Genomic DNA, 14,609 nt, shown 5'->3' with positions numbered 1-14,609 from the left:
CTCAAGCCTCCTGTGACATTTAAATAGGATTCTCTAATCCCTATTTGTTTCCAATTTAGGCCTTTGCCATCTTATCGTAATATTGCCTGCGGTAATTTCACTAGAAAGTTCAAAAGCCTTATTGTTTGCTCATGTGATCGCCTTCTCTTTCGCTGTGTATGAGGTCTTTGCTGTGAAACTTGTGGTGAAACAATGTTTTTGTGCACTGCAGATGGTAAAAGCCATCCAGGTACTGCGAATCCACCTGCTGGAGCTAGAAAAAGTGAGTGACCTGTGCAAGGACTTCTGCAGCCGCTACATTGCCTGCCTCAAAACTAAGATGAATAGTGAGACCCTGCTGAGTGGAGATCCTGGTAGCCCATACTCGCCTATCCAAGGCCAGGCCCCAAGTTTTTCACCAACTAAATCCCAGGTAGGTGACAAACAAGTTTTTACTAAAAGGTTATGCCGAGGTGTTAAAATTGTTTTAATGCCTTTTGCTAAATAGCTTCCCAGCTCCATCTCAGGGAGTCCTCATGGTCAAATTGTGGTGCCAGCTTCAGCCCTGCAGCAAGGAAATGTCACGGTCACAGCAGTCAATCCCACCCAGGTGGTCGCAGGTATGTCTTCATGGCATACTACCCCACCTACAGGTACTGTTATGACCGCAGCTGCAATATAGGCATGTAAAGGACCCTTAATTGAAGCTTGCTTTGCTCACGCCTGTACAAAATCATTTGTTTATGACATGCGTTTCTGCATTCATCACAGGTAGCACGGTGTATCAACCTGTTACAGTCGTCACTCCTCAGGGCCAGGTCGTAACACAAGCCATTTCTCCAGGGTCATTACGAGTCCAAAACAATCAGGTACTTATATGTCCTTCCCATATTTGACTGTTTTGACGTTTTCAGTCCGGAGTTTGCATGGTCCTCCGTGTATGCGTGGGTTTTCTTTTTCCTCACAAATTCTGAAACCGTAATGGCTTTGTAAAAAAAACACATTACAGTAACCCTCACAATCTCCCCTTCAGTACCAAGATCATCCATGTAGATGTAACATATTTTGTCATTTTATGCCCAGTGTTTTAACGGGTCATATTAGGATTATTTTTCTACATTTAAACAATTCCTTGTGGTGGTCAAAATTTTGCATAGATGATGTTTGACAGACCAGACTGTCTTCGAGGATGCTTTCTGACTGTCTCTTTAGGATGCCCAGTTTTGTGGGCATTCAAATTTATTGCTCGGTTGGTAGAGTGGCCGTGCCAGCAACTTGAGGGTTCCAGGTTCGATCCCCGCTTCCGCCATCCTAGTCACTGCCTTTGTGTCCTTGGGCAAGACACTTGACCCACCTGCTCCCAGTGCCCCCCACACTGGTTTAAATGTAACTTATATATAGGGTTTCACTATGTAAAAGCGCTTTGAGTCACTAGAGAAAAAGCGCTATATAAATATTATTCACTTAATTTACGTGCCTCCACTTCGACTGCTTCTTCTACTCTTCAGCCATGTTTAAGTGCTTCCATTTGGAGTGTACTGACAAATATAAGGGGATAGCGGGGGTGTATATTGTAGCGTCCCGGAACAGTTAGTGCTGCAAGGGGTTCTGGGTATTTGTTCTGTTGTGTTTATGTTGTGTTACGATGCAGATGTTCTCCCGAAATGTGTTTGTCTTTCTTGTTTGGTGTGGGTTCACAGTGTGGCGCATATTTGTAACAGTGTTAAAGTTGTTTATACGGTCACCCTCAGTGTGACCTGTATGGCTGTTGACCAAGTATGCATTGCATTCACTTGTGTGTGTGAAAAGCCGTAGGTATTATGTGATTGGACCGGCACGCAAAGGCAGTGCCTTCAAGGTTTATTGGTGCGCTGTACTTCTCCCTACGTCCGTGTACCACTCAAGTACAGCGGCGTTTTAAAAAATCATACATTTTACTTTTTGAAACCGATACCGATAATTTTCTGATATTACATTTTAAAGCATTTATCGGCCGATAATATCGGCAGCTCGATATTATCGGACATCTCTAGTTAGAACTATATGTTACTTTGTATTTGAAATGGCAATGTTGTAGGATGCATGTGCATGTACGAGCCAGTCTGCCCCACAAGAGAATAGAGGGGGGAAAATAACTTATTGACTACAATGGCGAACTTGATCATATAAGGAGATATCCGCTGACGTGACCAATTAGAAAAACTTCACAAATCGGGCAAATTCTAAACGGCTCGTTCGGAGGGAGTATGAATGAAGGCAAGATATCACCTCCATGGTTGGAGGTGCCTCCATGGTTTGATTTCAAAATGTCAAGACATATGCAGATCCCATATACACAAAATAGGTACTAATAGGTAAGAAAAGTTGGTTTTGCATAATAGGTCTCACTTAAGGACAGGTTAGTAATAATTTATTTTATTGAGCAAAACTGTTTACTGTACACTGTAACCACACCTAAAAAACATTAGGGAAAAACTACTGTCTAGCAAAACTGGTCATTTTTGCCGTACAAACCAACTTTTTCATCAATCGTGTTAACAGTAGCCACTCTCTCTCTGTCTATTGCGCCAACAGACGCACTCATTAGACAACACCACAAAAACTGTAAATGCCAGGTCGTTAAACTGTGATGCAGCTCACAGACGTCAGTCTACCCCAGGGCAGCTGTGGCTATGAAAGTAGCTTACCACCACCAGGTGTGAATGAATGATGGGTTCTACATGTAAAGCGACTTTGGGTACTTAGAAAAGCGCTATATAAATCCCAGGTATTATTATTATTATTAATCAAACCTCTTTTCACTGCTGGACTCTAGAAAGAAGTTCCGCAGCCTCCGAAGCGGAACCTCCAGGTTCTGTAACAGCTTCTTCCCTCAGGCCGTAAGACTCTTGAACGCATCATAATAATCCCCTCAATTTCCCCCAAAAATGGATTAACTGGCTAGAATATAGAGACAATATAACATACATCCATAAACCTGGATGCATATGAAAAAGTGCAATATATGTATCTGTACAGTAATTATTTATTTATATCTGCACCTTATTGCTTTTTTATCCTGCACTACCATGAGCTAATGCAACGAAATTTTGTTCTTATCTGTACTGTAAAGTTCAAATTTGAATGACAATAAAAAGGAAGTCTAAGTCTAATCAATGTCATGAAGAACTTGTTATGCGTGTTGCTGTTTTGCTATTTAACTTATAGCTAACAATGCAGCAGAGTTAGAGAGGTAAATGGTTCCAAATACTATTAGGATGAAACAAACAAGTACTGGGCACCCACACTCCCCGATCAGATGTGTGCTTATTCTACTGTCATTTATTTAGAATGTTAAATTATGGATAATAATTATTAAATAATGTTACCAGATTACAGAAATGTTAATAAAAATTGTAATGCTATATTTTACTGACCAAAAGTATAAATGAAAACAATCTAATCAAAATGAGCGTCATTTGATTATATGAAGAGATTTTAACTTGTGATGATGTCAGGTTTGGGACAGGTGTGCTGCTAGGTGGCCACAGTGTGCACGTCGGATGTTGCTCACATCTGGTGCACTGAATGCTGAGGGACTTGATGCATTTGCTCAGACGCATACAAAATTAGGGGGAACATTGACTGAGACATTCGTTACCCCAACTAGGGAGAGGCTTGTTGCCAAATTTTTGCTCGCAGCCCAAAGCATAACATTGGGGAGGCGTGGTTCGGTTGATAGAGCGGCTGTGCCAGCAACTTGAGGGTTCCAGGTTCGATTCCAGCTTGCGCCATCCTAGTCACTGTCGCTGTGTCCTTGGGCAAGACTTATTAACCTGCTGCCAGTGGCCCCCACGCTGGTTTAAATGTAGCTTGAAGATGTACATAATGGGTTTCACTGTGTTAAGCGCTTCGAGAGAAAAAAAAAAGCACTATATAAATATAATTCACTTCTCTTCAATTGACGTAAACATTCAGAAAGACAGTTTTTTGGTTTTTTTAAACTCAGAGGTACCACTATATCTCTTAATTTTCAGCCAAGAACCGAATCATATGAAAAGTGGTACATCTCAAACGATGTATCACTGTATTGGATGCAAAAGCCATATACAGATCGGTAGGTTGTGAGTTCAAACCCCGGCCGAGTCATACCAAAGACTATAAGAATGGGACCCATTACCTCCCTGCTTGGCATTCAGCATCAAGGGTTGGAATTGGGGGTTATATCAACAAAAATGATTCCCGGGCGCGGCCACCGCTGCTGCTCACTGCTCCCCTCACCTCCCAGGGGGTGATCAAGGGTGATGGGTCAAATGCAGAGAATAATTTCGCCACACCTCGTCTGTGTGTGTGACAATCATTGGTACTTTAAATTTAACTTTAAATGTCACACATGGGGATTGCAATGTTGCTTTTAGCTAACCTGACCTCTGTCTGCCCAGCTGCAGCTGCGGTTTCACCAGGACTTGAATCTCTTCAATCACGAGGACAGCTCGACAAAAAACAAACGTGGCGTTTTACCCAAGCAGGCTACGAACGTCATGCGCTCGTGGCTTTTTCAGCACATTGGGGTGAGTCTTTGATCTCGTCAACCTTGAACTGCAAAAAACCCAGATCCAACAAAGTGTCGTCCTTTCCCTCCGTAGCATCCGTATCCAACAGAGGATGAAAAGAAGCAGATAGCAAGTCAGACCAATCTGACACTTCTACAGGTCAATAATTGGTGAGTCAAGTTGACCTGTTGGTCCAAACAGTCTTCTCTTTGCTATACTGTTTTGCAAGAAGTCCATGTTTCTTTTGTTTCTGCAGGTTTATAAACGCTCGAAGGCGAATTCTACAGCCCATGTTAGATGCTAGTTCCTCTGAAACGCCTAAAACTAAAAAGAAGACACCTCAAAACCGGCCACTGCAACGCTTCTGGCCTGACTCAATTGCCTCGGGGGGAGGCACTCCGCAGCAACTTACAATGCCAGATGGTACGTGGCACACTTCAGGCACGATGATGGGCTGATATCAAATGGCTGAAAAGAAACCCACCCAGTCACTTCCTGTTTTTTAATATGCCTTTTTAACTTGTTGTAAACGTTTCTTTTCTTAGTGGCTGTGCATAATTTTCGGGGATTGGTTGAATGGGGGGGGGGGGGGGGGGGGGGCTAGGCTTATTCAGCTTGTAACTCTGTTCCTCATCTCTACTGGAAAATGGCGGCCCACTGCATTCATCTTTTATACTGTGTCCGTTTATGCATTCCATAAGGCAATATGAACATAATATTGGGGGACTGTATCAGACAACTTTATGTATGAGATGTGGTCACAGCAGCCAGCCAGAGGTGACAAGGTATTTGGTTACACACACCTTTGGCAGCAATTACAGCCTAAAGTTTTGTTGAATACGATGCTACAAGCTTGGCACACCTATCTTTAGACAGTTTCGCCCATTCCTCTTTGCAGCACCTCTCGAGCTCCATCAGGTTGGGTGGGAAGCGTTGGTTTTCATCCAGAATGTCTCTGTACATTCATCTTAGTCTAGTCAGGGAGGTGACCAAGAACCCGATGGTCACTCTGTCAGAGCTACAGCATTCCTCTGTGGAAAGAGGAGAACCTTCCAGAAGGACAACCACCTCTGCAGCAGTCCACCAATTAGGCCTGTATGGTATAGTGGCCAGACAGAAGCCATTTTTTAGTTAAACATTTGCCAAAATGCACTTGAAAGACTCTCAGACCATGAGAAACTAAATGTTCTGCTCTAAAGAGACAACACTTGAACTCTTGTGTTATTAGTTAAGTATAATAGGCATTAACATGCCGTATTTTTCGGACTATAAGTCGCCGTTTTTTTCATAGTTTGGCCGGGGGTGCGACTTATGTGTGAAATTATTAACACATTACCGTAAAATACCAAATAATATTAATTAGCTCATTCACGTAAGAGACTAGACGTATAAGATTTCATTGGATTTAGCGATTAGGAGTGACAGATTGTTTGGTAAACGTATAGCATGTTCTATATGTTATAGTTATTTGAATGACTCTTACCATATGTTACGTTAACATACCAGGCACGTTCTCAGTTGGTTATTTATGCGTCATATAACGTACACTTATTCAGCCTGTTGTTCACTATTCTTTATTTATTTTAAATTGCCTTTCAAATGTCTATTCTTGGTGTTGGGTTTTATCAAATAAATTTCCCCCAAAAATGCGACTTACACTCCAGTGCAACTTATGTTTTTTTCCTTCTTTATTATGCATTTTTGGCCGGTGCGACTTATACTTAGAAAAATACGGTACATACATTTGGTATTAAACGTAACAGTTTAATGTAAAATTGCACATTTAATTATTTCACAATTTATTTTAATATTTAATTAGCGTGAAGGCCAGACATCGTGTTTAGAGGAAACCAGGCAACGCTCAACAGGCCAATACCATCCCTACAGTGAAGCATGGTGGTGGCAGCATCATGCTGCGGGGATGGTTTTCAGCGGCAGGAACTGGGATTGAGGGAAAGATGAATGCAGCAATGTACAGAGACATCCTGGCTGAAAATCAATTCTTCCCATCCAATTTGATGGAGCTCGAGAGGCGCTGCAAAGAGAAATAAGCCAAACTTCTCAACGATAGGTGTGCCGAGCTTGTGGCATCGTATTCAAAAATACTTGAGGTTGTAATTGCTGCTAAAGGTGCATCAACAAACTATTGAGCAAAGGCTGTGAATACTTATATACATTTTTTAAAAATTCGCTAAATAAATCAAAACATTTTCACATTGTCATTATGAGGTATTGTGTGTTGAATTTTGGGGATAAAAATGAATTTATTCCATTTAGAAAAAAGGCTTAACATAACAAAATGTGGAAAAAGTGAAGCGCTCTGCATACTGTCCTGATGAACTGTACCTTATTTAGAATTGTAAATGATCTGTTTTGCATGATTCTTTTTTTCTTTAAATGGATAAAGTGTTGTCAGCTTGTTGCTATTTCAGGGCGGACACAAGACCTTAACGTTCCCTCTGTGGTTCTCAGGTACGTTGGTGACGATGAACGTTGAGGGTCTGCAGAGTCTGACGTCAGACGGCGCCACTCTAGCAGTGCAGCAAGTGATGCTTGGAGGACATAGTGAAGACGAGTCTGGGGATAGCGGCGACGAAGACGACGATGATGACGACGACGATGATGCAGACATGACCGGGCTGGGCCTCGACAACAGCGACTCGTTGCAGTAGAGGACTCCCCCTCACAGTTCCATCCACAGTATGTGTCCAATAAGTCACATGGGTCTCCCGTCACGTCCACACAGAGCACAACACAGGACTTAAGAGAATTGCCCCTTCTGAAAATCCAACTTTGCTGAATGCCAATTAATGCTGCGTGTGTGTACATCAGGAATTTCATTTCAGAAATGTTTTTTTTAAATTTTTATTTAGTTGATGTAGGAGAGTGCACTTTTTTTTGTATATTTAAGCTAAAAGAAGAAAAGTGTTAAACACCACACAAGCAAGTTGAATAAATCTTGACCGGATTAATATTGTTTTTCTCGACCCCTGTTGCCAATCCTTAGCTGATTGTAAGTTTGGATGACAACATTTTGAGGTTGCGTCTGTAAGGGTTTGTCTTTTTGCATGCTTGTATTTGAGTAGATGTGTGCACTCGAACCCCTCACGTGGACCTCTGCCAGCTGAACGGAGCTCTTGAGGAGATTTCAAATGGAAAAAAAAGAGATGCTTATTTTTATATTCATACATATGAAAATGGTGTTTTGTTTCATGAATTTGTTCTGTTTTGTAAGGGATATTTATGTACATATTCATAAAGCTAATAACCCTGTTTTCCAGGGTTCTTGGAAGTTTTCTAAAAAAGGAATAGAATGAAAATTATTTAAATTGGTTTTAAAGGTAGAATACTAACAAGGCCTTACCCGTGTGTGGTTTTTCTTTCAAGACTTATTGCCAAGAAGCACAAAACAAAGTGGTTAAAATATGCTAAATTGTAGGAGAATTTGACTTGTATTCTTTCAGTAAATACAGTATCTGTGTTACTGTTTTTAAAAGCAGCACATTGTGTATATCATACATTGTCATTTTAACATTTTACAGTGCTATCGATGTTTTCAAAGATGAAATGCACAATCCAGAACACTACGCCGATCATGCAATCACAAAGTCCTTCTTCCGTTAGGACACACAGACACTGAATTATTACATGAAGCACGCATTGTTTTATTTATGTACATGTGACCGCGGTGAACGGCGTCCCTCGTCATTGGCATGCACTACGACTCAAGTTGGAACTTGTTAGTCCCCCTGCCACTACTCATCAGCCAAACATTTCTGATGTTTGATCGCTCAAGAATTACTGCACAAACTGTGGCACCTTTTCTTAGGAACGGTGGTACTGTTCGACAGTCGCAGTAATTTGGTCCGTGTACCTTTGACAACAGAGAGTTTTCGTAAATGTGACGCAAAAACCTGAGATGTCCTTTCTCATATCTGTCTTGCTTTTTATGAAGCATTACATTTCTCTTTGTATGGTTTGCCTTAGAGCTTTCTATTTTGGAATAAACAATCTCTTAACTCCTTGGTGCATGGTGTCTTTCTACGTTAGAGGCACGGGTGGTTTTCACTCTCAGAAAAAATATTGTCTTGTCCCACTCCTGGTTAAATGACTGCCATTAAGAATGAAAGGTCAAATGGGACAAAATTAAATACATTTTTAGATAACTACTTAGATGTGTCATTAGTTAAGTACAATTGGCATCAAAACATGTTACAATTTAATGTAAAATTGCAGATTTAATTATTTCACAATTTAAGTATTCAATTATTAAAGGATATGTTTTATTTAATTAATGTATATTTCATGATTGAGTAAATTTAAATATATCATGAACCTGGTGATGGAGGGTCAAATGGGAAAAAATAATTTGTCAAGTACAATTGGCATTGAAATACATAACTATGTTATTAAGTGTAACAATTTAATGCACAATTGCACACATTAAATTATTTCACAATTAAGAATTTAAAGATGTGTTTTGAATTATTTTTCTAATTGTATTAATTCATGACTTAATTACATTATACATTAATGAACCTGGTGATGGAGGGTAAACTGTAATAAAAATAAGTATTTTTGTAATTACCTAAATGTGTCATTAAATAAGTACAATTGGCCTTAAAACACATAAATGTGTTATTAAATGTAACAATTTATTGAAAAATTGCACATTTATTATTTCACAGTTTAATCAATAATTTAGAGATTTGTTTTAACATTTAATTTCCATCCATCCATTTCCTACCGCTTGTCCCTTTCTGGGTCGCGGGGGTGCTGGAGCCTATCTCAGCTGCACTTGGGTGGAAGGCGGTGTACACCCTGGACAAGTCGCCACCTCATTGCAGGGCCAACACAGGGAACCCACGCAGTCATGGGGAGAACATGTAAACACCACACAGAAAGATCCCGAGCCCAGGATCGAACCCAGGACCTTCGTATTGTGAGGCACACGTACTAACCCCTGTCCCACTGTGATGCCCAACATTTAATTTATTATTCAATAGTGTATTTAAGGATTTAATTGAAATATTCCATGGATCTGGTGATGAAGGGGTCAAATTGGACCAAAATAAATACGTCTAAATAATTAATCAAATGTGTCATTAGTTAGGTACAATTGGCAATAAAATACATAAATGTGGTATTAAATGTAAAAGTTTAATGTAAAATTGCACATTTAATTATTTCACAATGTTTTTCAATATTTAATCAATAATTTAGTGATTTGTTCTTTTATTTAATGTATTATTTTTTAATTAATATATTATTTCATGATTTAATTAGTTCAAATATATGCCATGAACCTAGAAATGGAGGGTCAAATAAAACAACCCAAACCATTATTTATATAATTACTTAAATGTGTCATTAGTTTAGTACAGTTGGCATTAAAACACATTAAAAGTGTTATTAAATGTAACACTTTATTGTAAAATTGCACATATAATTATTTCACAATTTAATCAATGATTTAAAGATTTAATTTATTATTTATTCATTGCATTATTTCATGATATACATAATTTAAATAATTCATGAACCTGGTGATGGAGGGTCAAATAATAAATTCATTAAATTAATTAATTCATTTAATACATTTGAATATTTCATGGATCTGGTGACGAAGGGGTCAAATTGGTCAAAAATAAATAAGTCTTTAAATAATTACGCAAATGTGTCATTAGTTAGGTACAATAGGCATTGATAAGACTATTAAAGGGCCCCCCATCCCATCCTAAACCCAATGTCGCTGCCAAGCACACACACACACTTGGTATGTTTACATGCACTTAAAAACGATTCAGTGCATGGATTTGGTTGAAACCGGCTTTTTAAACACATGTATAAACTAATTTGTTGTTTACTTTTTAAAGATGGGATTAACATATCTAGAGCATAGCTAGATGAATGCCCCTAAATAATTTGGTTTTGGAAAAAAAAGCGTATGAGCTATGTGATGCTGCAATTTTTTGTATTGATTCGATGTTAAGTAAATAAAGAGCCAGAATTGCCGATACTCATACCGATATTTTTTTCTATAATTTTTTAGAGATGAATAAAACACTTTTGAAAGTAGCTTAAATTGTTTTCTATCAGAATAAAACCCAAAGACAAAGACTTTGACAACAAAAATATATTTTGATCAACACCTTTGTAAACATTTGAATGATATAAGAGAACATAACCAAAATAATATAATTATTCCCTTTTTATTGCAAACAATTGTTAGAGCAAAATAAAGTAAATAGTGCAAAATTAGTAAACAAAAACTACTAGTGGATCTCATTTAAAGTGGCCTTATTATGCAAAGCCAACATTCCTTAACTGTTGGTACCTTATTTTGTGTATTTGGGATCCACGTAAGTCCCACAAAGGTGAAATCAAACCATGTCCATATTTATAAAATAATTTTGCCTTCTTCTAAATTTGCATCGAACGAGCCGTTAGTAATTGTGACATATTTTGCCTTTGTTACGTATGATATCTCCATATATGGTATGGGTTTACCCGAAGAGTTTTGCTGTGCGAGTCAGCCATTTTTGTTTAGTCGTAGCCTTCTTGTGGGGCAGACTGTCTCGTACATGCACATGCATCCTCCGCGGTTGCCATGTCTAACAAAAAGTAGCGTATAGTTCTAACTTATATCTGTCAGTAGACTCCATATGGAAGCGCTAAAAACTACAACATGGCTGACGGCTGGGCCTGAAAGAGGACTTGGGCGTGTAAATAAGACCGCCCGCAAAACTGCGCATCCTGAAGAGATGGTCAGAAAAACTTGAAGATAGTCTGTAAAACAATCTATGCAAAACCTTGACCAAAGCGAAACTTTTAAATGTTATGTAGACCAGTGTTTTTCAACCTTTTTTGAGCCAAGGTGCATTTTTTTCATTAAAAAAAATCCGGAGGTACACCACCAGCAGATATTTAAAAAATGAAACTCATTAGACAATAGAAAGTTGTTGTTGCAATTGTTGGATATTAATTTAAACCATAAACAACCATGCATCACTTTAGCTCTTGTCTCAAAGTAGGTGTACACTGTCACATCCCGCTCTGACTTATTTGGATTTTTTTGCTGTTTTCTTGCCTTGCACTCCTATTTTGGTGGCTTTTCTTGTTTTGTTGGTATTTTCCTGTTGCAGTTTCATGTCTTCCTTTGAGCGCTATTCCCCGCACCTGCTTTGTTTTAGCAATCAAGAATATTTAAGTTGTTGCTATCTCTTTTTGTGTGGACATTGTTGATTGTCATGTCATGTACAGCGGGTGTACTTTGTGGACGCCGTCTCTGCTCCACATGCTGCAAGTCTTTGCTGTCGTCCAGCATTCTGTTTTTGTTTACTTTGTAGCCAGTTCAGTTTTAGTCTCGTTTTGCATAGCCATCCCTAAGCTTCAATGCCTTTTCTTAGGAGCACTCACCTTTTGTTTATTTTTGGTTTAAGCATTAGATACCTTTTTACTTGCACACTGCCTCCCGCTGTCGTCTGCATATTGTGATCACGACAAACCATGTTCCCGACATCTACAAAGCAATTAGCTACTGGCTGCCACCTACTGATATGGTATGGTATTACACGGTTACTCTGCCGAGCTCTAGACAGCACCGACACTCAACAACAACACATCATTTGCAGATTATACTTACTGGTTTGCAAAAAATATTTTTAACCCACATAGGTGAAACTGCATGATCTCCCACGGCTTCCCTGACTTTGTAAACAATATAAAAATATATGACTATAATGTAATCAATGTAACAATATGGACAAAAAAAACACAATATGTGAAAATGAATGTAAAAGAAAACCTGATTGATATGATATGCATACTATTCTTGGTATCAATACTATCGATATTTGGATCTATTTGCCCACCTTAAATATACATTCATGTCTAATATGTGCAACACAAGTGAGTACACTTCTTGTCCAAAAGGTGTGAATATTTGTTACCTCGCACTGCCTTCATCCTCTTGGACATGGAATTGAGCAGCGCTGCATCATTTGTCACTGGCATCCTCTTTCACAATGACACTGTTGGGTGTCCTCCACCCTCTGCTTGAGGATGCACGAGTGGGTTCAGGTCTGGAAGAGACATGGTTGTACCGTATTCCATCATGTATTGTATCTCCATTAGGTCGGAAACCAGCCAAGCGTCCCAAGGGAGGTCATCAGAATGTACGTGTTGGAGTTCATGTTTCCCCTCAATGAACCGCAGCTCCCAAGTTCCTGGGAGTACTCATGCTCATAAGACACCCTTATCTTGGTACCCGCTTGTGTTGCCAGACATGTACACCTTATTGGCAGTGTGTTGCACACAACCAATAAGGGGCTGGTTATGGACTGACTTCCATGTGTTGCCTGATCCAGCTGAGTGAGTGTGTGATCCTGGTGTAAACACCGGGCTTGTTCCTCACAGCGCAGCCGATGCCCCAACTCGTTGCCCCAACCAGCTTCCACAGAGAGGAGTCTTCACAAGCCAGAGGACCCCCGCTGTCCCCCTGAGGAAATACTTCCAGGTAACACATTTAATGTACAGAGAGAAGCAACTGCAAGCACTAAAAACTAGGGTTGTCCCTGTCTGATACTATCCCTACTGATACTGGATATCGAGGCAAAAAACAAGTAACGGCTTGCATTTAGAATCTTCCACATAATCTCCGATACAAGCAGTCCTGCAGCGTGTTTACTTGCTCAAACCCAGCCAGTTAACACCAAAATGTCCTCCAATAAACACACAAGGTTGGTCTTTCCTTGTATTTTAGTCAAGTCATTTACAAAACCCAAAACCAGTGAAGTTTCGCACGTTGTGTAATTCGTAAATAAAAACAGAATACAATGATTTGCAAATCCTTTTCAACCTTTCAGCATTAATGGTGCCTTCACAGATGTGTAAGTTACCCATGTCTTGGGCACTAATACACCCCCATACCATCACACATGCTGGCTTTTCAACTGTGCGCCTATAACAATCCGGACGGTTCTTTTCCTCTTTGGTCCACAGGACACGACGTCCAGTTTCCAAAAACAATTTGAAATGTGGACTCGTCAGACCACAGAACACTTTTCCACTTTGCATCAGTCCATCTTAGATGAGCTCGGGCCCAGCGAAGCCGGCGGCGTTTTTGGGTGTTGTTGATAAATGGCTTTCGCGTTGAAAAGTAGAGTTTTAACTTGCACTTACAGATGTAGCGACCAACTATAGTTACTGACAGTGGTTTTCTGAAGTGTTCCTGAGCTTATGTGGTGATATCCTTTACACACTGATGTCGGTTTTTGATGCAGTACGCCTGAGGGATCGAAGGTCATGGGCATTCAATGTTGATCCACTGGTGATTTCTCCAGATTCCCTGAACCTTTCGATGATATTACAGACCGTAGATGGTGAAATCCCTAAATTCCTTGCAATGGCTGTTTGACAAATGTTGTTCTTAAACAATTTGCTCACGCATTTTTTCACAAAGTGGTGACCCTCGCCCCATCCTTGTTTGTGAATGACTGAGCATTTCATGGAAGGTGCTTTTATACCCAATCATGGCACCCACATGTTCCCAATTAGCCTGTTCACCTGTGGGATGTTCCAAATAAGTGTTTGATGAGCATTCCTCAACTTTCTCAGTCTTTTTTGCCAATTGTGCCAGCTTTTTTGAAACATGTTACAGGCATCAAATTCCAAATGAGCTAATATTTGCAAAAAATAAAGTTTTGAACATTAAATAGGTTGTCTTTGCAGTCTATTCAATTGAATATAGGTTGAAAAGGATTTGCAAATCATTGTAGTCTGTTTTTATTTACCATTTACACAACGTGCCAACTTCACTGGTTTTAGGTTTTGTACAAAAGGTAAACATGGTAGGCTACTAGGAGCTAGCAGCTTCACAACAGCTCAGCACACATTAGCACAAAAGCTAGACATATTTAATATGTGTCCCTAATTCAACAATATTTCAGTCTAACACGCAACATTTGTCAATAAAACAAGTATATCAAATAATTAGTGATGAAACAACTCATTAACCTCCAATAAGCTACATTGAAAATGTGAGCTTTGGAGACTTGTGGTCAGTTTGGAGTATGGATAGAGAATAACATTTTTTTT

The 14,609-nt window shown here is 39.4% G+C and overlaps 2 protein-coding genes across 7 annotated transcripts in view; one reads left to right on the top strand and one right to left on the bottom strand.

Annotated features, from left to right (window-relative positions):
- Positions 1-8,532, top strand: part of pknox1.1 (pbx/knotted 1 homeobox 1.1) — a 35,515-nt gene extending 26,983 nt beyond the window's left edge. For 4 of the 6 annotated variants that reach the window (XM_062067724.1, XM_062067726.1, XM_062067727.1 and 1 more), the window contains 7 exons: positions 212-412; positions 488-632; positions 751-848; positions 4,401-4,529; positions 4,605-4,681; positions 4,768-4,934; positions 6,984-8,532. In XM_062067724.1, the coding sequence (XP_061923708.1) occupies positions 212-412; positions 488-632; positions 751-848; positions 4,401-4,529; positions 4,605-4,681; positions 4,768-4,934; positions 6,984-7,183 (1,017 nt within the window). In that variant the 3' untranslated portion in view covers positions 7,184-8,532. The remainder of the gene's footprint in view (positions 1-211; positions 413-487; positions 633-750; positions 849-4,400; positions 4,530-4,604; positions 4,682-4,767; positions 4,935-6,983) is intronic. The other 2 variants (XM_062067729.1, XM_062067725.1) reach the window with 1 other exon arrangement.
- Positions 8,533-10,059: 1,527 nt separating this feature from the next.
- tmprss3a (transmembrane serine protease 3a) overlaps positions 10,060-14,609 on the bottom strand; it is a 107,996-nt gene continuing 103,446 nt past the window's right edge. Inside the window, exon 32 of the mRNA XM_062067187.1 lies at positions 10,060-13,011. Within this exon, the coding sequence (XP_061923171.1) occupies positions 12,847-13,011 (165 nt within the window). The 3' untranslated portion in view covers positions 10,060-12,846. The remainder of the gene's footprint in view (positions 13,012-14,609) is intronic.

This window comes from Entelurus aequoreus, linkage group LG13 (assembly GCF_033978785.1).
Source record: "Entelurus aequoreus isolate RoL-2023_Sb linkage group LG13, RoL_Eaeq_v1.1, whole genome shotgun sequence".
In the NCBI taxonomy this organism is placed as follows: Eukaryota; Metazoa; Chordata; class Actinopteri; order Syngnathiformes; family Syngnathidae; genus Entelurus; species Entelurus aequoreus.
The sequence above is the reverse complement of the archived record's forward strand: the minus strand, read 5'-3'. Positions and strand labels throughout refer to the sequence as shown.